The 22,776-nt window shown below is 45.7% G+C and overlaps 1 protein-coding gene across 2 annotated transcripts in view; it reads right to left on the reverse strand.

Moving 5' to 3' along the window:
• Positions 1-22,776, reverse strand: part of YARS1 (tyrosyl-tRNA synthetase 1) — a 24,238-nt gene continuing 1,462 nt past the window's right edge. For both annotated transcript variants that reach the window (XM_061597256.1, XM_061597257.1), the window contains exons 3-14: positions 17,061-17,207; positions 15,999-16,174; positions 11,447-11,576; positions 10,808-10,888; positions 7,737-7,829; positions 5,687-5,822; positions 4,523-4,608; positions 3,248-3,383; positions 2,246-2,343; positions 1,817-2,010; positions 1,534-1,675; positions 1-631 (exon numbers count right to left, since the gene is read on the reverse strand). In XM_061597256.1, the coding sequence (XP_061453240.1) occupies positions 521-631; positions 1,534-1,675; positions 1,817-2,010; positions 2,246-2,343; positions 3,248-3,383; positions 4,523-4,608; positions 5,687-5,822; positions 7,737-7,829; positions 10,808-10,888; positions 11,447-11,576; positions 15,999-16,174; positions 17,061-17,207 (1,530 nt within the window). In that variant the 3' untranslated portion in view covers positions 1-520. The remainder of the gene's footprint in view (positions 632-1,533; positions 1,676-1,816; positions 2,011-2,245; positions 2,344-3,247; positions 3,384-4,522; positions 4,609-5,686; positions 5,823-7,736; positions 7,830-10,807; positions 10,889-11,446; positions 11,577-15,998; positions 16,175-17,060; positions 17,208-22,776) is intronic.

Consider the following 22,776-nt stretch of genomic DNA (forward strand, 5'->3'; position numbering starts at 1 on the left):
TCATTGTGTAAATAATTTTATTTGGGGATATGACCGATGATTTGGAATTCAGTGTTTATGACAAGATGAACCTGCCCATTGCTAATCTGATAGAGGTCCTCTCCTACAAAGTTTGCCAGCCTGAATCCGAGCTTGACAAGCAGCAAACGTTAAAAAGGAAGAGAACGTCTGTTTTAAGCTGCATGCAAGACAGCAAACAACCTGGAGGGCAGGCGGCCCAACCCCTAAGAGGGCAGTTCTGTTTCAGCAGCATGTCCTCTTTCTCCTAGACGTTTGAAGAAAAAAGGTTTCCGTGGCCGCCAGAGGCAACTCGCTCTTTCCCCCCTGCTGTATATTGACACATCTTCAGGGAGACTTGCCTCCGCGTGCTGGGCACCTGCTTCTAGGTGCTTTTGTCCATGCCAAAGGCCGGAAGCCAAGTCTGTCTGTTCATGGGTCAGGTCCCGCTGGGCTGGGAGTGCAACGTGGGGAGGATGCTTGTCGGGCAGCAACTGGCATGGAGAAGATGATGGGGAAGGCCTTAGCGGATGCCACCGCCTTTCAGAGTTTTGCAGGTGAGGTTGCCCAGTTTGGTCATGAAGTTCTTCCCCTTCCACTGGGCCACAGAATCCTCAGAAATCTGGAAGTCAGCCTAGGAAGAGGAAAGACAGGCAGGGTAGCAGCAAATGGCTACGGATGACTTCCCAGGCCCTGACCTACTGAAGGAGCACGGCTCAGTGGGAGAGCACTTTACGTTGCAGAAGGTCCCTGACGTCAGTAGGGCTGGGAAAGGTTTTCTAACCAGAGCTCCTGCCAGCCAAGTAGACGACACTGAGCGGGATGGGCAAAAGAGGGCAGCTTCCTATGCATTCCCTATGTCTACCTCAGCTTTTGCCAAACTGGTGTCCTCCAGATATTTTGGACTACAACTCCCATCTCGCTGGAGGGCATGAAGTTGGCAAAGGCTGGTCTACATTAATCAACTGTAGTCTTAAGGAGGAGCCCCCTCCCCCCAACCATTTTGAGCAAGCGTTATCTTTATTATAAAATATTCACAGACAACACTATTAACCATACATTATCAATCTCAGCACTAAACCATTCTTTCCCCAATTCATTGCTTGGGACTGCTTTTCTGATATATTAAATATCTCCAGGTTTTAAAATATCTGATGGTGCTCCAGCATGTTTTCCCAAAAGGTGAGCAAAGATGTTAGCAGGCTGTGAGGGCTGATTGAGAGTCCCATTTTTGCACCACCAATCGGCTCTTTCTGGTCAGCCCCCTGCAAGTGCACGCAACCCCCAAGCTCCTCCCACCTGCCCTGCAGCAGAAATGCAGCCCTTCTGTGAGGGCTACTGTAGCCAGCCACTTAGGACTGCAGAGCAATCCCTGGACTGAGGAACAGCTGAGTGCCAGGGGCTGATGGGAATTGTAGCCCCACAACATCTGGAGGGCACCAGCTTGGGGAAGGCTGGCTTACAGCCGTGATGGGGACAAACTACCCAGGTGCCCAATAATAAGATGCTGCCACTGGAAGGAGCTGCTCTGCTTACCTGCAGCTTCTCAAAGACCTTCTTCTTGGGTTTCAGCTCATCGTCGGGTTGGCCACTCTCGTAGCCTTCTACAAACACGCGTTCACCAGGGCAGGAGCCAGCCGGTGGGTCCAGGGGCTCAATTTGGCAGGGTTCCCCGGCACTGCAGAGGAACAGCACAGTCTCATCACCTAACAGAAAAGGTAGCCAAGGGGGCAGCTAATGCCTGCTCGCCCCTCCTTCAAACGTGGAGGACCAATCCCTTTGCAACCCCCTGAGCCAAAGTCTGTCCGCTCTCCCCCACCTGCAAGCGCAGAGCAGCATGGCCTGGGACTCCACCCCCCGCATCTTCTGAGGCTTCAGGTTGCACACCAAGACCACCAGCCTGTCCTGTAGCTCCTCTTTAGGCACAAACTCCACCAGGCCACTGACCACCGTACGTGGCTCAGGCTCCCCCAAATCAATCTTCTCCACATACAGGGTGTCCGCGTCCGGATGCTGGGGGGAAAGAGGGCAGCAGTGTCAAGGCCCAGCAAAAGAGCTCTGAATCCCAAGCCCGCTGTGCAAGGCTAAGGCAGCTGGGAAGGACTCTGCGCAAGGACAGAGAGAAGAGCTGTGATGCCAGCATCCTTCCAGGAGCCCAGAGACTAGATCAGGCCAGTGGCCCATCTAGTCCAGCATCCTGTTCTCACAGTGGCCAACCAGGTGCCCCAAAATCTGCAAGCAGGCGTACCTTCTCCACACTAAGCACTTTGCCAATGCGAAGGTCCACCCGAGATGGCACCACTTCCTCCGAGTCCACGTTCTTTGCAGGTCCTTTTGCAGCAGGCTCTGTGGAAGGGAAGGGAGGCTTTTCAGGAAGCTATAATTTCAAGGACGAGCAGCAGGGTGGGGAGCAAAGGGGCCTCTAAATGTGTGCTGGGTTCCTTCTGCAAAAGTTGACCAGGCTGGCCTGTGTAAGCTGCTCACAGGCAGGACATGCGCCACCCTGAGCTCATGGGAAGAAGCGTGGGGTGTGAGCGAGGAGCTGAGGGCGGGATGAAGGGAAGAACTAAAGCAATGTGGGGAACTGAGTGGTGCAAATGACCCAAAGAACTGAGAGCAAATTCTCCTGATGGAACAAATTCACAGCAAGCCCGAAAGTCTGAATTCCAGAGCAGGAAGTAAACCATGAAAGCAGGATCAGTTGACCTTAGATGCTGCTCACATAATTTCCTTCCATTTCCAGAGGGACTGCCAGTCTTGTGCTTTGTGCTTGCCCAAAAGGACAAGGAAAGAAAGGGGGCACCTTGAGGCTGCAGGGGACCTGGAGGGCAAGCAGCTGGCTTGGCAAGGCCAATCCCGATGAATCCATGAATGAGACACAACATTTGGGAGGAGCCCAACAGGCCCGCTTGCCCTTCAGACAGCAAAGCAGGCAAGCCAACTCTTTCAGACCCTGGCAGGATCTTGGCAGCCACCTGTACCAGCCTGCAAGAAAGAATGTGCTGGGATATTGGTATCTTGTATAGAACTTTCTCTCAAAGAGAAAGAGAATACCAGAAGCACTTGTGGGAAGAGCTACGGCTCAGTGGTGGAGCATCTCGGCACGGAGAAGGTCCCAGGTTCAATCCCCGGCATCTCTAGGTAGGGAAACCCTGGAGAGATGTTTGCCAGTCAAGGCTGGCAACACTGAACTAGATGGCCCAACGGCCTGATACAGCACGGGAGCCTCCTCTGGCCTTTCGGCCCTTACTTGTTTTGGATGGATCGGGATATGCAGAGCTGGCAAGTTTCTTCATTTGTGGGCTGCTGAACCTCTCTCTGATGGGCCCAAGAAGCTTGTTCAAGGCCACCTCCACAGAGTTCTTCAAGTCCCCAGGATGGACAACCTGCCGCCGTGAAGGAAGACAGAATTAGACCTTCTCTCCCGCATGAATTTCCAATAGCCTTCTTTCCTTAGTCCCCAGCTCAGTTTCTAACAAGAGGCTCAAATCCAATGACACAATTGTCTGTGCCAGACATCAATGGGGCTTTACTAGGAGAACATTCCTCGTATGTCCCACTTGGCTGCTGCCCAGTTTGGCACTGACTGTGGCAGGGCCTTCACAGTGGTGGCTCCCCACCTGTGGAATGCCTTCCCTGCTGAGGTGCACCTCTCTCCCTCCTGTTTGATCTTCAGGAGAAATTTAAACGTTCCTGTTAACCATCAGGCATTTGACGGCTGAGAGATACAGGCCATGGCAAATGTGAAATTAGTAACTGTGAAGGTACACAATTGCTTTCAGATGCTCTAAACGTTTTAGATGCTCTACATGTGCCTAAATGTTCTTAGATTTTTTCAAAAAACTTTTTTAACATAGGAAGCTGCTTTATACAGAATCAGACCACTGGTCTATCTGGCTCAGTATTGTCTACACTGACTGGCAGCAGCTCTGCAGGGTTTCAGGCAGGGAGTGGCTCCCAGCCCTACCTGGAGATGCCGGAATTGAACTTGCAACCTTCTGCATGCGAAGCGGATGCTCTACCACTGAGCTACAGCCCTTTCGCTAAATATGTCCTCATTTGATTATACTGTCTTACCTTTTTGCTATTTGCCACCCTTTGGGAGGAATGGTGGGATACAAATTCAATAATAATAATAACAACAATAATCTGTTAAGACAGAAATCAGAGAGAAGTCTGATGAATGCAGAAGAGTGATTCTGTACATCTAACCTATGCAATTTCTATGAAAAGGTCTGTGGCTTGCATTCATTATGAGTGCAGGGTTGGTGTTTACAGGATGTGAAATACAATTCTAAGTCAGTCCTTGTGACTCTGCTTGCCCTCATAGGCTTTTATTACAACTCCACTGTTGGCCATGCAGAGCAAAAGGTCGTTCCTCCCCCAACTGCCGCATCTCAAAACCTGCCTGGCAGGATATTTCAAGGCCAGGAAAAGGGGTCCTTCCCACATGGAAGCCGACAGCAGAGTCCCTCCCCAGTTTGCCACCTCCACCCACCCACCCCACCCCATCCCATCCTGTCACCTGGTCAGCAAAGTCCTTCTCTAGGTCTCCACAGCTTGTGTAGGTTTTATTTCCTCCCCACTTCTCATCTCTAAAGATCACAAACTCTGCGTGGGGGAGAAGGAAGGAAAGATTTGAAGATCCACATTAACAAAGCTGTACATATTCAAGCAACCACAAGCCCACTGCAGGAGGATCCTCAACATTTCAGGTTTTAAGCTTCAAAGCCCTTCTGGCTGTAGAGGACACCCTTGTGTGGCTGATGAGTGGCACTGACAATGGTGAACAGGGTGGCCAGCGATCAAGGGGCATCACATTTCCTCCCCTTGGCTGGCGGGAGCAAGATAAATCCCAGTCCTGCCATGAGCAGATGCCCACAAATATTATTTGAAAGGAGGCAAGAGGGAAGGAGCTGGATCCTCAGTCTCTTTCCTCAGAAACACGTCCACCGACTTACTGCCGAGTAAGTGTATCCAGAAAAGAACCGTAATAGGCCAGACTCATCAGACCTCATCTGTGTTGCAGTTCTGGGTGCTGCATTGGAAGGAGGTAGACAAAGTGGAAAGGGTTCTGAGGAGGGCCATGAAGACCATCAGGGGGTATGGAAGACAAGTCTGATGCAGAAAGGGCATGAGAACAGGGTATGCTTCGCCTGGAGAAGACTGAGCAGGGATATGACAGCCCTCTTCAAACACCTAAAGGGCTATCCTGCATGTGCGCGGAGAGAGAGAGAGAGGGAGAGAGAGACTAGTTCTCTGGTGCAGCCCCAAAAGGCAGGGCTAAATCTAATGGGCTGAAGTTGCAGGAGGGGAGGATTTTGGCTGAATGTTAGGATGAACCTCTTGAGGGTCAGGACAGCTGGGCATGGGAGTCAGTGGCCTAGAGGGATACTGATGGGCTGTCCCTCCCTAAGAGGTCTTCAGGCAAAGGTGGATCAGCCTGCATACAAACCACCACCCTGGCCCACTACTAAGCTATAACCTTTTGTAGTGGTTAAAGGGGGGGAGCCTTTCTACACCACCCAAACCTCTCAGGGCTCTGGAGAGAAGGGAAACTGCCAGCCAGATACAGGTTCTGCTGCCTATGTGGGACGTCTGGCAAGCAAAACTAGAACACAATTTTCAGCCAATCAGGATGCCACAATCCCCTGCTATGCCTCCCTTTTTGCTGCTTGGAGACCATCACCTGATCTGAGTGGGAACAGCACGTGCTTGATGAAGGACAAGACCCCGTTGTTCTCCACGTTCCCCGGCTCGCAAAAAGCCTTCTTGAGCTTCTTTTTCACATCCTCCTTACGATCCAAAAGATCAATCTTGGACTCCTAGAAGAGAGGATCCCCTCAGGCACAGCAGGCTGCAAAACTGATCTACCAGCCAGTTTTAACAGAAGGAGGAATCATCATAGGACTGAAAAGGCTCAGAACTACAGCTACAGCATTTGGCCACTCTATCTGTTGAATTAAATCCTTTCGAGTTAAAAGGAGTCCCTGATTAGCTGACCAGCAGATTTTCTTGTTTTTTCTATTTTTACACAAACACTTAGAACAGCCTTTGCCAACCTGGTGCCCTCCAGATGCTTCCAACTACAACTCCCATAATCAAGCTGATGGGAATTATAGTCCAAAACGTCTAAGAACAGAAGGCCATAAGAACTGGAGGGCGCCAAGTTACCAAAGGCTGATTTGCAAAAACTGAGGGGTGACCATCATTGTGGAAGATTACATTCTTATTTTCCTCAGGTGATGTCAGTCCAGGTCTTCCTCAACATATTACCCTGCTGCTCCCCAGCCCTCCTAACCCACATAATCCCAAACAGAGTGTAACGCTTAAAACTGCCAATGAAGAATCACTTAGGTGATGCTATAAGGCTGTATCCAAATAGGGTACTAAGAAACAAGCAAGAGGTATCAGCACACTCAGGGGAACCTCAAGATTTGCAGAAGTAGAAAAAAATATTTACAGAAAAAAACTTAAAGAGGCACACACACACCCAAATCTCCAAAACCAAAGAGGTGAGGACTGAGCATGCTTATGGGCCATGAAAAGCTGAGTGTCTGTTTGGGAGGGAAGTGGGGAGGGAGGAGATTGAAATTAAACCTCCTGCAAGGTAGCGTGGTTGGCTGAAGCACTCCGGACTGCAGTGTTTTGTTTCAGGTCCCACTTGTACTGAATCTGGAACCGATGACCGAGAGAGGTAGTGGGCTCTCCGACACTGGAGGCCTTCAAGAGGCAGCTGGACAGCCATCTGTCGGGAAGGCTTTGATTTGGATTCCTGCATTGAGCAGGGGGTTGGACTGGATGGCCTTGTAGGCCCCTCCCAACTCTACTATTCTATGATTCTTTGAATCTGTAATATAGAAGCACAGAGAACTAGTGACTTGCATGATAGTTACAGCAAGAACTCACCATGCCAAGTACCAGGGATGTTCAAAGTGGAGGCTCGCTATAACACGTCTCAATGTACCACAGAATCAGGATATACCACAAGTTATACCTCATTTTTTTACCTGTTGTGCTCCTTGTCCCTGGTGAATCCTCCGTTTGCTTCCCCTGAATGTTTCTAGGTCTTTTTTCCTCTCAGCGTTCTTTTTAAAAATCTCTTTCCTGAAGTCCCCCTCCCTCCCTCCCTTTTCCTTCCTGGTGGTTTCTTCTTAAGGGACGCTTATCTCTCAAGCCTTCTTCGAGTTCTTTTGTCACTTTCTGTGGAGCTTTATTTCTGTTAATTTATTTTTCTGTCTCTGTTACCCTTCCTGCTTTGTTCCTCAGTCACAGTGACAGTGATGGGGTTTTTTTTGCCTCTCTACAAACTAGTAGTACTCCCTGGCTTTAACCATTTTAGTGCAGTTTTCATTATAACATGGAAACCTTCTAACACAGATGCATCTTTTGTCCCCAACCCGTGTCATAATTAGCTTTCACTGTATCAAAATTAAAAAAAATTGATGGCTAAGTTGCAGAAGTTTGTTATTACAGCAAAACTTACCAACTACATTAGAGTTAATGGTGAAAAAGCAGAAAGGGGGTATCTTTATGACAAATTGGTCACCATTCACTGAATTTTGCAAATTTAATCTTGTACTACAGATGTAGAATATTGCTTTTGAATGTTAGATGATTTTCTTGTTCTCTTTGGTTTACTTTCTGCATGATTTTAGCTACCACAAATCAAAGTCAAATCAAAGATTTAAAAAAGAAGAAAGAAGCCTGCCAGTGAAGAGTCAAGCTGAGGAACCAACCTCTTCTGAAGAGCTCATCTTGCTGCCTGTCAGTCCGGGCACCATTGGGTTCATCAGATGGATGCGCTTGGTGTAGCCCAAGGAGGGAAGGTACTAGAGAGACAAACACACACACATACAACGTGAGCAGCTGGGAACACAGGCAGCTGCCTCACACCCAGGAATGGAGAAATTTGTTTGGTCCACATCTTAAAGTGAACCCATCTAATTGACCAGTCCAGGATATATATGCAGATTAAAACACAGCTATCAGTCAAATTCTGCACTCTGAATTTTCTGATGCAGTTTCACTTATAAAAACAACACAAAACTGTATTATTTTAGAGGAAGACTATGTAAAAATGCAAATTTTTCATGTTTGTAAAAATCTGCAAAAAACAAGATAAAACAGACCTATGTTCGAGTGCATGTGAAACTGGCACAGAATGGAAAGAAGCTGATCTGTCCAACCCTACTCTTAAGAAGGCAAACCCTTGTTCCATCAAGCTCAGTATTGCTGGCAACGAGGATAGACATGCTTACACGTCATGGGTTGAGCAAGATCTAGCTCCTGAGCCCCCTTCCCTTGCCTCCCAGGTCATCAGTGGGCTCTGGCGCCTAGTCAGCAAGGGCCAAAGGACAACAGCAAGGAAGATCATGGTTGAGGGCAGGAAATGCCACCTGAATCATCCTGTCACCATTGGGACATTTCTGTTCCCGATACCAAACTTGAATGTGACTTTTATGAACATAGGAACCTGCTATATAACAAATCAGACCATTGGTCCATCTAGCTCAGTATTGTTTACAATGACTGGCAGCAGCTGTCCAGAGCTTCAGGCAAGTGTCTTTTCCAGCCCTACCTGGAGATGCCAAAGACGGAACCTTGGATCTTAAGAACAAAAGAACATAAGAAGAGCCTGCTGGATCAGGCCAGTGGCCCATCTAGTCCAGCATCCTGTTCTCACAGTGGCCAACCAGGTGCCTGGGGGAAGCCCGCAAGCAGGACCCGAGTGCAAGAACACTCTCCCCTCCTGAGGCTTCCGGCAACTGGTTTTCAGAAGCCTCTGACTAGGGTGACAGAGCACAGCCATCATGGCTAGTAGCCATTGATAGCCCTGTCCTCCATGAATTTGTCTAATCTTCTTTTAAAGCCATCCAAGCTGGTGGCCATTACTGCATCTTGCGGGAGCAAATTCCATAGTTTAACTATGCGCTGAGTAAAGAAGTACTTCCTTTTGTCTGTCCTGAATCTTCCAACATTCAGCTTCTTTGAATGTCCACAAGTTCTAGTATTATGAGAGAGGGAGAAGAACTTTTCTCTATCCACGTTCTCAATGCCATGCATAATTTTATACACTTCTATCATGTCTCCTCTGACCCGCCTTTTCTCTAAACTAAAAAGCCCCAAATGTTGCAACCTTTCCTCGTAAGGGAGTCGCTCCATCCCCTTGATCATTCTGGTTGCCCTCTTCTGAACCTTTTCCAACTCTATAATATCCTTTTTGAGATGAGGCGACCAGAACTGTACACAGTATTCCAAATGCGGCCGCACCATAGATTTATACAACGGCATTATGATATCGGCTGTTTTATTTTCAATACCTTTCCTAATTATCCCTAGCATGGAATTTGCCTTTTTCACAGCTGCCGGACACTGGGTCGACATTTTCATCGTGCTGCCCACTACAACCCCGAGGTCTCTCTCCTGGTCGGTCACCGCCAGTTCAGACCCCATGAGCGTATATGTGAAATTCAGATTTTTTGCTCCAATATGCATAATTTTACACTTGTTTATATTGAATTGCATTTGCCATTTTTCCGCCCATTCACTCAGTTTGGAGAGGTCTTTTTGGAGCTCTTCGCAATCCCTTTTTGTTTTAACAACCCTGAACAATTTAGTGTCGTCAGCAAACTTGGCCACTTCACTGCTCACTCCTAATTCTAGGTCATTAATGAACAAGTTGAAAAGTACAGGTCCCAATACCGATCCTTGAGGGACTCCACTTTCTACAGCCCTCCATTGGGAGAACTGTCCGTTTATTCCTACTCTCTGCTTTCTGCTTCTTAACCAATTCCTTATCCACAAGAGGACCTCTCCTCTTATTCCATGACTGCTAAGCTTCCTCAGAAGCCTTTGGTGAGGTACCTTGTCAAACGCTTTTTGAAAGTCTAAGTACACTATGTCCACTGGATCACCTCTATCTATATGCTTGTTGACACTCTCAAAGAATTCTAATAGGTTACTGAGACAGGACTTTCCCTTGCAGAAGCCATGCTGGCTCTGCTTCAGCAAGGCTTGTTCTTCTATGTGCTTAGTTAATCTAGCTTTAATAATACTTTCTACCAGTTTTCCAGGGACAGAAGTTAAGCTAACTGGCCTGTAATTTCCGGGATCCCCTCTGGATCCCTTTTTGAAGATTGGCGTTACATTTGCCACTTTCCAGTCCTCAGGCACGGAGGAGGACCCGAGGGACAAGTTCATGCAAAGCAGAATTTTTGCAACAGTCTTTTGTAAACTGCTTTGAAATCATCTCAGGGCTATAAAGTATGTATTCCAAATTCATTTAAAAAATTGTCTACACTGACTGGCAGGAGCTCACCAGGGTTTCAGGCAGGTGTGTTTCCTAGCTGGGGATTGAACCTGGGACCTTCTGCATAGAGAGGACATGCTCTACCACTGAGCAACAGCCCTTAACTGAGCTGGGTAACAAGATCCAGGGGTTCAAAAGAACATATGGGGATTTGATGGGGCAAGGAATGGAAGGGGGCGCTTTCCAAAATAAAGACTGAGGGTGGGGAGGGGGTACCCCCTTTTCCCCGGAAGTCCAATACCTTCTCTGTGGGCCACATTTTACACAGAGTTCTTGCACAGCTCATGTTCCTTTCAATGGGACCTGTGCAGGAGAACTTCCTAGGGGGCAGTGCTTCCATGTTAATAAGTGAGAGAAAAGAGCTGCCATTCGGATTTTCCACTCTGGGACCCAAAAAGTCCTGGCCTAGCCCTGGGACACAGCACATGAGCTAGCGGACACGGCTGAACCATCCTGAGGCTTTCAAAAGTAATTGCACAATTGCGTCAGCTCTCTCACCTTCTCTGCAAAAGTGAAAATCTTCCTCTGATCCACTCCTCCAAACTGTGCGTCAACTTTGAGGTACTCTTCATCCAGCGCCTATGGGGACACACAAGCATAAAGCACATCCTGTACACCCACTGATTTTGGCAGTCTGACTGCTTATCTGCTGCCCCAGGGATGCCGCTTGTGGCTGTGGGTACCAACTGGGAAGAAAACAAGAATTCAACTTCTAGTTCAATCCATCTCCTAGACTAGATTTGCATTCAGCTTTTATTCCAAAGACTTCAGGTTGACTGAATGCAAGCTCCTAGTATTCTTTTAGGTCCTGTACTAGTAGTCACTTCCTGAAACATATTAAACTTGGCAAATTAATACTTATCAACAGACTTCAGAACTATGAAATACCAAAACAGGTATATCCCCACCAACCCTTCCCCCTGCACTATACACAGTCGGAGAAGACACAACTTCACAAGCAGAGCCACACCCACCGACTGTAACTTGTGCTCTCTTCATCCCCCCTTTTTTGGACGTGGAAGAATTGCATAACTTGGTGGAAGACACATACAGCCCACTCCAAGATATCCATTCTGAGGCAGAAGCCCACAGCATCTCCTCCACCCCACTGCCTCGCCCATGGTGAGTAGCAGGTACCTGCAGTCCTGGATAGAGGAGGCCACTGAGCAATGGGTGCTCCACCTGCTTCACCACTTCTGCACCAGCTTTCTTGGCATCATGTTGGGTGACGACAGAGGACAGACGGTAAACATCCAGTGTGTATTCCCTGAGCAGAAAAGGCAGGGAGTTAGTATGGTAGACTGTTCTTCCTTTTCCAGAACTACAAGCAACATAAGGGCCTTACCACTTACAGACTGATCAGATATGTTAAGGGCATTAAAAAGTGGCCCAGCATCCTGTTCTCACAGTGGCCAATCAGATGCCTATAATGGGAAGCCTGCAGGCAGGACCTGAGCGCAACCTTTTTTTAAAATATTTTTTTAAACAATATGTTTTTTTAAAACTTTTTTTTAAAGATGTCTTTAAAAACATTTTTTTAAAGCTTTAAAGTTGTTTTGTTTTAATTTATTTTAAGGTCTGTTTTTATGATGTTTTAAAGTGTTTTTAGTGCTTTTGTTTGCTGCCCTGGGCTCCTGTTGGGAGGAAGGGTGGGATATAAATAAAATAATTAATAAATAAAACAGCAACTCTCCCCACTTGCAGTTCCCAGAAACTGGCATTTAGAGGCATGCTATCTCCAAGCAAAGTCATTCTGGCTAGTAGCCGCTGATAGCTTTATCCTCCATGAATGTATCTAATCCTCCCTTTAAAACAATTCAGGCTGGTGGCCACTGCTGCCTCCTTTGGAAATGAACTCCATAGTTTGCACTGTGTGAAGTCCTTTCTGTTGAGTGTCCTGAACCTTCTAACATTCAGCTTCAATGGATGTCCCCGAGTTCCAGTGTTGTGAGTCAGGGAGAAAATTTTTCTCTACCACTTTCTCCACACAATGTGCAATTTTATACACCTCTATTATGTCTCCTCTAACTTGTCTATTCCATCCCCTTGATCATTGTGGTTGCCCTTTTCTGAACCCTTTTCCAGCTCTACAATATCCTTCCTGAGGTGAGGCAACAGAACTGTACACAGAATTCCAAGTGTGTTCACCCCACAGATTTGTACAACAGCACTATGATACCACAGTTATATTTTCAGTTCCTCTCCTAATGATATCTAGCATGGAATTTGCCTTTTTCACACCTGCTGCACACTGGGTTAATATCATCATCGAGCTATCTATTACAATTCCTAGGTCTTGTTCCTGCTCAGTAACCACCAGTTTAGACCCCCATGAGCATATATGTGAAATTTAATAGCATTTGCCATTTTACTGCCCATTCACTCAGTTTGGAGAGAGCCTTTTGGAGCTCTTTCCAGTCCCTTTGTGTTTTAACCACTCTGAACAACTTAGCATCAGGAGCAGACTTGGCTGTCTCAATGTTTGCCCCTAAACTCTAGATCATTAATAAACAAGTTAAAAAGCACACAGGTCCCAGTACCAGTCCATGGGAGACTCCACTTTCTACATCCCTCCAATGGGAAAACTGTCCATTTATTCCTGCTCTCTGCTTCCTGTTTCTTAACCAGTTAATGATCTACAAGAGGACCTCTTCTCTTATACCATGACCTCCTAAGCGTACGCGATCTTTGGTGAGGTACTGTCAAAAGATTTTTGCTAGTCTTACACAGTGCCAACTGGATTACCTCTATCTATCTCGATGTGGCACTGGGGCCTTCCCTAAGTGACTGGCTGACACACAGCTCATCGGGATATCCTTCAGCTCTTCAAACTGTGCTTGCCTCAGGTACAAACGCACAGTTCCCATTATGGATTGGATGTGCCGTTTCAAGGCACTGCATCCAATTCCCAAAGTTCACACAACGCAGGATACATCTGCAGATACTAGTCCCCCAATAATCTACATGGCTGGCAGTGGTGATTATACAACCACCTGGGGCTCGACACTCTGCATTGGGCTAGTTTCCTGTGGCAAGAAACTAGGATGTGCCAGAGTAACATCCTCTCTTTCTTGTACCCTGAAGCATCCAACCAGGGAGATTGGTAGTTGCCATTCTGACAAGACATCACAATTCCACCTGGCTGGGAATCAATGCCCACCCCTACAAGATCCCAGAAACAGCAGAAAGAATGGAGCTGTCACCTCCATTCGATTCCTATAATTGTCTCTTGGTTTACTCACACCCTTCTTTGCTATACTACCAAAGGGGATATGATGAGGCCTCTAGACAAAGCCACTGAAGGATTTTATTTAAGGCATTTAATTATCACTTAGTCATTAGCATTTCTAAGTGGTGAACATTAAAAAAAACCACATAAAGAACAAAACAATTAAAAAATCACCATAAACCTGAACACTACCTTAAAAAACTTCCTGGAATAAAAAAGTCTTAGTCATGCACCTGAAGTTCAGCAAGGAGGACACTTGCCGCATCTCAGCTGAGAGGGAATTTCACTGGCTTGAGCTCATGACACTGAATGCACAGCGTCCAGTAGTTACGAGCCACGCATCTGAGCTATGGGGGACCACCAACAGAAGCTCCTCCAAAGATCTCGGTGATCGGAAGAGATATAAGGGACCAGGCAGTCCTCAAGATATCCTGGACACAAGTTGTTAAGGGCCTCATATATTAATACAAGAACCCTGAACCTGGCCAGGGCACTTATGGGCAGCCAGGTGCAAGCTTTTAAACAGTGGGATTATGTGCTGATGGTAGTCTGTCCTCTTCAACAGTCTAGCCGCAACATTTTGAGCCAGCCGGAGCTTCTGGACCAGGCACAAGGGTAGCCCCACAGAGAGAGCATTGCAATAATCAGATCTTGAGGACGCAGTGCTGCCGGCATGTGAAGCTAAAAGGCAACTCTTTGCAGTGGCAGAGCATTGCGTTTTGATGTTAGAAACCAGAGATCAAATCTCAGCTCAGCCACAGAGTTTCCTGTCAGGCCGGAGGGTAAGTCACTGCCTCAGCTGCTGAGGCAGGAAATACATTTAAATAATCTGGATTTATATTTATATTGGCCACAGGCCACAACAGAAATTCAAGATACCATACACAGCATGATTAATAGAGCCCATAAGTTACAAGTTATTATAGAGAAGCGATACTCCAACCAAAATCAGCTGTCATGGTAGCAATTCACAACACAGGCCTCAGCAAAAGCAGCAGAGAGGGGTAGCAGCTCATCTTGGCCCTCCAGATGCTGTTGGAGTCCAGCTCCCACCATTCCCAGCCAGCATGGCTGATGGCCAACGACATCTGGAGGGCCACAGTTTCACCACCACTGATTTAGATAAGTTGCTGACTTAATGCAATATTGCTCGACATCTATTTGCTCACAAAGTCAGCCTTTAGAAGGACTGATGAGGTTTCCCTATCCATCAGCAACTGGGGAAAAATGTGTTTCCAAGTAGCATATGGCTGGGACATTATTTTTTATTAAAAATATTTTCATCCCACTTTCCTGCCTCAGTACGACGCACTGAAGGTCATAGTATCATAGAATTGGAAGGGGCCTATAATGCCATCGAGTCCAAGCCCCTGCTCAATGCAGGAATCAAATTAAAGCATAGCTGACAGGTGGCTGTCCAGCCACCTCCTGAATGCCTCCAGGGCTGGAGAGCCCACCACCTCCTTAGGTCATTGGTTCCATTGTTGTACCGCTCTAGCAGATAGGAGGTTTTTCCTGATGTCCAGTCGAAATCTGGCTTCCTGCAACTTGAGCCCATTATTCTGTGTCCTGCACTCTGGGACGATCGAGAAGAGATCCCGGCCCTCCTCTGTGTGGCAACCTTTCAAGTACTTGAACAGTGCTATCCTACCTCCCCTCAGCGTTCTCAAGGATAAACATGCCCAGTTCTTTCAGTCTTTCCTCATGAGGTGGGTCACAACAGGATCCAAAACAATTTTCAAAAAATACAAATCAATAAAATATAAAAGATATAACTAAAAAAGAAACAACAACAGACCTCTGCAGAGAATGACAACTAACCAGCAGCAAGTGAAGCAGGGGGAAATTTGGGGATGGAAAGGCCGTGTCCAAACAACACTGCTATAGCAGTAAGTTGAAAACTGAAACAAAAGCTTCCAGGCTTCACCTGATGGCAGTCCCAGAGGCACAGCTGGGACCACACAAGCCCAAGGCTGATGTACATAACACTGTGTTTCGGGTGACATCCAAACTCAGACATGCAACTGTCCAAAGGAAAGCCAGAACAAATAAGTCTTCAGTCTAGAGCAAACTGTAATGAGGGAGGATTTCCTGGGGCAAGGCATCCAAAAGCCTAGGCAGAGCAACAGCGGAGGCACCGAATGACCCTCACATATGGACAGGATATGTAGCGGGGCCTCTCCTGATGAGCTCAGAGACTGGGCAGACATGCAGCATTTACAAAGACAATGTGCAACATCCTCAGTTTCTCCTGTGCCGCAAGGACCAACAGGCAGCACATGGAACTTTAACAAACCTCTCTTCCAGATCCACTGTTGGCATCAGATGAAACCTTTGTAGGGGTAAGATTGTTTCTCAATGACAATTTAAAAACCAACTGAGCAGCTATTTGAAGCGCCTCTGACCAAAGAAGCCCCATTCACTGTTTTGCCACTCCACACTGCCTCAACCCAGACGTACTTGCTGAGCTGATAGTCAGTTCCCCGGATGAACCTCAGCTTTTCCAGAGGCACACCAATACTCTCCAGCATTGCCTTGATCACATTCTCATAATATTGGGTGCGCAGCTCCAGGAGTTCCCAGGGTGCCTTCATGTTGTCCAGATATGCATGGAGGTCAGCAAATAGGATTGTCACCTGCGAGAGAAAGCAGGGAAGAAGCATACTGAATCAGACTTCCTTCGGCTAGCTTAACCCTAACCCTTCCTCTTCTTCTGTATGCATCTTGAGGGCCACAGGACTTCAAACTCAATGCCTGCACACCTAGATCAGCCATCCCCAACCCAGTACTCTCTAGGTATTTCGGGACACGACTCTGTTCAGCCCCAGCATCGTTCAGCCACGCTGGCTGAAGCTGGTGGGAGTTGTAGTCCAAGCCATCTGGAGGGTGCCAGGTTAAGAAAGGCAGACCTAGATGGTAGCAAAACTGCACCAAAAAACACTCCTTTGCATGTTGGGGGAGAAAGAGGGAAAGACAGACATCCTGACTGGGATCTCAACTTAATCTCCACGAACTCAGCAGGCCCAAGGAACTGTGTGCTGAAGATCACAATTTAAAGGTGATTGGCCTAATGCCCAGAATTCTCTTCCCCTTCTCTCAATCCCTCCCCCCTGGTTTGATCTGTATTTTTTCCATGAGCAAAGCCACTGAGAAATGAAAACTGCCGCATCCAGCAGATAGTTTGGGGAGGAGTCAAGCTTGCCCTGACGACCCCTCTTTGTCAGGTTCTACCCACAATACCCACTATGGGATCTCTTTAATTCTTCCCCACAGGATGGAAGCCAAATTAAAGAAGCACACTAGGAAAAACTTTGGGGAGTACAGCAATACAATACATCACAACTGCTTGCACGTAACCCAACGTCCAACGTCAGGGATGCTGGGCATGTGTGTGAACATGAGCAATGAGTGCATGCATGGAATATAGAGAAGAAATTTGACAGGTCCTCCTGGCCAGGATGACTGCCCCATTGCTATTTGACAGCGCCAATGGACCCAGCATAAAACAGAGCCCAGCCATACCTCACAGCCAGCCTTGAGAAAGTCCGCTATTTTGGACATGGGCACAAAATAGGCTATATGAGGCTTGCCCGTTGTGGCTGTCCCCCAGTATATCTTCACCTCACGCTCTTTCAAGATGGCCTTCAGTTTATCCTCTCCAAGAACTTCCTGCAAACGAGAGAGACAGGTTCAGCATCTCAGCTGGAAAAACAAAAACTCAGAGAGGTGAAGGAAACTGGCAGAGGGTGTATTTATTTACTTAAAATATTTATTTACTGCTCTTCATTATCAAATTGCAGGGCAGGCCCAATGCCAATGAGCGGCCAGGTCGGGCACTAGCCAGGGGCCCCTGAGGCTGGCTGAGAGCCCCTGAGGCTGGCTGATGGGCCCTGCAGCATTGGGTCACAGGGCATTATCACAAATTGTAACTGGATAGTGTCACAGATTGCAGAACCGAAGCAACGCCAGCTCCACCTGCACGCACAGCTGATGTGTGCTTAAATACCCCTGATCGTGCCACCTCTTGTGTTGCCGCATCTGCACACTGATGCAACAACACAAGAGATGATGCGACTGGGTCTCTTTAAGTGCAAGCCTGTGCAGGGGGGCAGAGGCCCACTGCAGGCTGACACCCAAGGGCCCGCAGCGGTCTGGTGCCGGCCCTGTTCCAGAGCAATTTTATTTATTTATTAAACTTGTATACCGCCCCATAGCCGAAGCTCTCTGGGCGGTTTACAATAACTAAAAACAAATAAAATTTAAAATACATCTTTTTTTAAAAAAATTAAAACACAGATATTTAAAAGGCAGATATTAAAACAACAATAATTGAAAGCCTCAATTCAACACCCATGGTAGAAAAACATAAAAACGTAAGAAGAACAGCAGGCCAATAAAGCACTAGATCCATGATTCTCAAAGTGCAGAGCACGAGAAATAAATAATTAGCGTTTCTTGTGAACCCACAGCATCCACCAGCAGAACAGCCAAGACATCCTGCTCTGACCTTGCTTCTTCCAATCAGCCTCTACGGGGCAGAATCACACTGCATTGGGTGTGTCCAGGTCATTTAATCACTCCAGCTGCAGAATTACTCAATCTCAGGAGAGGCTGTCCATTACATTTTTGCAGGATGAATTGCTCTGGGCAATTGGTGTTTCAAATACTTTGGCAATGGAAAGTTTACAGATATGGTTGGGTGATGTCTCTCCTTTTAATGAGCAGCCAAAAAAGATGCTTGTGTGTTTCAAAAGCTTGCTTCCCCAGATGATCCTACTGCAACTACTTATACTGCTGCTTTTCCCATTGCCTGCTTTGCATCCCTGTCTCTTCCTCCAAATGCTCAAACAGAGCAGACATGTGGCAAAGCAAATTAGAGGAAAGGCCCAATAGTTAACAAACTAAACCTTTGTGATAGTTTATTATCACAAATGGCAAACCCAAGTGAACCCAAGGGAGAAATCAAGATCAAGCAGCAACTCAACTCCACAACCACAAGGAACAGTTTAGACATCTGGTTTCAAATAAAAAGTCATCATCCTACACCTTTCAAGGGCAGGAGTAAGAAATAAGTAATCCAATTCTTTCAGCACACAGATGCACTTTCACAACATGCTGGAAAATCTTATTGGTACATGGGACCTTGGAGACATCCAGAATTTTCAGGCCATCAGAGACTGGAATCAGTAGAGTATAATGTAAAAAATCCAGATTAATAGACAAGAATAAGGTACTATGGTGGGGCAGGCGAATGACAGATCAGGATCTACTGGTAGATGGCTGGATAATTTGCAATAGATCAGCAAGGGATTCTGATTCCCTTAGCAACAACAGCCAAAATAATTAGGCTGTTAAGAGTTCCTAATCTGCAATAACTCAGAAGTAGATTTGTATTCATATCTGCAAGTCATTGCAGACGTAGTAGTTAATTAGCTCTCTATCCTCCAAGTTACTCCTTTGCCCGCCCGCCCACCCCGGTTCCCGCTGGAGGACTTTAGAGCTCTAGCACAAAACAAAGAAGATCCCACAAGCCTGGAGCCTGTCCGCTGAAGGATAATTTGCAGCACGCCTCTTTTTAATAGAGGTTCCTGATGGATAGAATGATTATAAACTCAATTACCAATTAATTACCAATACCTGGTATCTAGCAGCACCTTCTAAACCACTGTCCACAGGGTGAGACTCTAGATCTCATAGGAGGGTGAAGGATTGTTTGCCTCAAAGATCCAGAACAATGCCATCAGGAGTCTAGACCAAGAGGCTAAACTCCCAGCAGGGGCACCCAAGGCGGAATGGTCAAAGCTGAGACACCAGACAAAGATGCATCCAGACTCAGAGGAAGGCAAAGGTAAACCACCTCTGAATACCTGGTACCACGAAAACCCTATGAACAAAGTATCCAAAACGCAACACGAGATAGTGCTGGAAGATGAGACTCCCAGGTCAGAAAGCACTCACCAAGCTACTGGGGAAGAACAAAGGACAAGTACGAGTAGCGCTGTGACTAATGACGCAGGCGGGTCAAAACCAAAAGGAAGCCCAGAAGCTGATGTGGACAGATGCAAAAAGAGAGCCCGGAGATGTACAATTTACACAATAGGAACATGGAATGTGAGAAGCATGAACCAGGGAAAGTTAGAAATCGTCAAGCAAGAAATGGAATGTATCAACATTACAATACTTGGCGTGAGTGAATTAAAATGGACAGGAATGGGACATTTTCAGTCAGACAACTACAAAATATTTTATGCAGGAAATGAGAAATTAAGAAGAAACGGGATTGCTTTAATAGTGAGAAGTGATGTAGCAAAAGCAATTAGGAGCTACAACGCAAGGTCTGAGCAAGTGATATCAATGAGATTAAACGGGAAACCTATTAACATAACCATCATCCAAGTCTATGCTCCAACGGTAAATGCAGAAGAAGAGGAATTGGAGAGATTTTACTCAGAAGTACAGGAGAAAACTGATCACACACCAAGACAAGATGTGCTGATAATCATGGGAGACTGGAATGCAAAAGTAGGGAACAGAGAAGAACTAGGAATTGTGGGGAAATGGGGCTTACGAGACAGAAATGAAGCAGGAGAAAGACAATGAATTCTGTGAAACCAATAATTTGTTTCTTGCAAACATATTTTTTGAATAACCAAAAAGACGACTGTACATGTGGACATCACCAAATGGTCAATATAGGAATCAAATTGATTATATAATTGGTATCAGAAGATGAAGAAGTTCCATACTTTCTGCAAAAAAAAGACCAGGAGCAGACTGCGGTACAGGTCATGAACTGGTCATATCGAAAATCAGAGTAAAGCTAAAGAAGAAGAACAAAGCGATCATAATGCCAAAATACAATTTAAATAACATCCCAGAAGAATATAAAGAGCAAATAAGGAACAGATTTGAGGGTTTAAACTTAGTCGACAGAGAACCAGAAGAACTATGGAGTGAAATCAGAGACATTATCAGGGAAGAACGCAAAAAAACAATACCTCTAGTTAAAAAGAGAGAAAGACCTCAATGGATGACTAAAGAAACTCTTAAAATGGTTAAAGAGAGAAGGAACCAAAAGGAGACAGAAGCACGGCCAGAATCCTAAATGCAACAATACAGAGACTAGTACATAGGGACAAAGAGAACTATTACAATAGTTTCTGTATAGAAATAGAAGAGGACAACAAAAAGGGAAGAACAAGAGCCCTATTCCAAAAGATCAGAGAAATTAAAGGGAAATTTAAACCAAGAGTAGGGATGTTGAATAATCAATAGGGGAACACACTGACTGATCGAGATGAAATAAAAGGAAGATGGAAGCAATACACTGAAGAACTCTATAAAAGAGAGGCCAGGATGACCGATTTATTCACGGAGGAACCGTATAATGAAGAACCTGAAATTTTAGAATGTGAGGTGAAAGTTGTTCTTAAAATACTTGGAAGAAACAAATCACCAGGAAGAGATGGCATATCAATAAAGTTGCTACAAGCTACTGAGACTGAATCTGTCCAAATTTTGACAAAAATTTGTCAAGAAATATGGAAAACTAAACAATGGCCCACAGACTGGAAGTGTTCAATATATATCCCAATTCCAAAGAAAGGGGATCCCAGGGAATGCAGTAGTTATTGAACTATTGCCTTAATATCCCATGCAAGTAATGTAATGCTCAAGATTCTACAACAAAGGCTCTTACCATATATGGAGCGAGAAATGCCAGACATCCAAGCTGGATTTAGAAACGGAAGAGGCACCAGAGATCATATCGCAAACATATGTTGGATAATGGAATGGAGCAAGGAATTTCAGAAGAAAATCACTCTGTACTTCATAGATTACAGCAAAGCCTTTGACTGTGTAGATCATGAAAAACTACAGAATGCTTTAAAAGAAATGGGGGTACCTCAGGACCTGACTGTCCTGATGTGCAACCTATACTCTGGACAAGAGGTTACTGTAAGGACAGAATATGGAGAAACCGATTGGTTCCCCATCGGAAAGGGTGTGAGACAGGGGTGTATTTTATCACCCCATTTGTTTAATCTATATGCAGAACATATCATACAGAAAGCGGGATTGGACCAAGATGAAAGAGGTGTGAAAACTGGAGGAAGAAATATCAATAATGTAAGATATGCAGACGATGAAAATTAAAGAGGACAGCACAAAAGTAGGACTATAGCTGAAAGTCAAAAAGACAATGATAATAGAAGATTTATGTAACTTTAAAGTTGACAATGAGGACATTGAACTTGTCAAGGATTATCAATACCTCAGCACAGTCATTAACCAAAATGGAGACAATAGTCAAGAAATCAGAAGAAGGCTAAGACTGGGGAGGGCAGCTGTGAGAGAACTAGAAAAGGTCCTCAAATGCAAAGATGTATCACTGGACACAAAAGTCAGGATCATTCAGACCATGTTATTCCCAATCTCTATGTATGGATGTTAAAGTTGGACAGTGAAAAAGGCGGATAAGAGAAAATTCAACTCATTTGAAATGTGGTAGTGGAGGAGAGCTTTGTGCATACCATGGACTGCGAAAAAGACAAATAATTGGGTGTTAGAACAAATTAAACCAGAACTGTCACTAGAAGCTAAAATGATGAAACTTAGGTTATCATACTTTGGACACATCATGAGAAGACATGATTCACTAGAAAAGACAATAATTCTGGGAAGAACAAAAGGGAGTAGAAAAAGAGGAAGGCCAAACAAGAGATGGGTTGATTCCATAAAAGAAGCCACAGACCTGAACTTACAAGATCTGAACAGGGTGGAGGTTGCTCATTCATAGAGTTGCCATAAGTCGTAATCGACTTGAAGGCACATAACAACAACAACAGCTTTATTTATATCTCCTACTGAAGAAGGTCTATAGCACGTTCATACTCACTCAAGTGTATGCACTTGTATTAGCATCCAGGATGGGATGGGATGGGCCCCCTCCCTTCGATGGTCATCTGAAGAGAGGACCGTCTTCCTGATCAAATCTCCTCTCTTTTATCTCACCAGTATTTCCCTCCCACTGATCAGGTATAGTGACACAATTCAATATAATTCCATGATTGACTGATGCCCAAGTTTTGTTTTAACTTTTTTATGTTTGCCACCCTGGGCTCCTTTGGGAGAAAAGCCAGGACAGAAGTTTAATAATAAAAAATAAACAATCAATAAATCCCTATGACACTTGTGTTGAGCTTTAGCTAATACCACCTGACGTTCAGAAACGGAT

The sequence above is a fragment of the Rhineura floridana genome, chromosome 15, assembly GCF_030035675.1.
Source record: "Rhineura floridana isolate rRhiFlo1 chromosome 15, rRhiFlo1.hap2, whole genome shotgun sequence".
Lineage (NCBI taxonomy): Eukaryota > Metazoa > Chordata > Lepidosauria > Squamata > Rhineuridae > Rhineura > Rhineura floridana.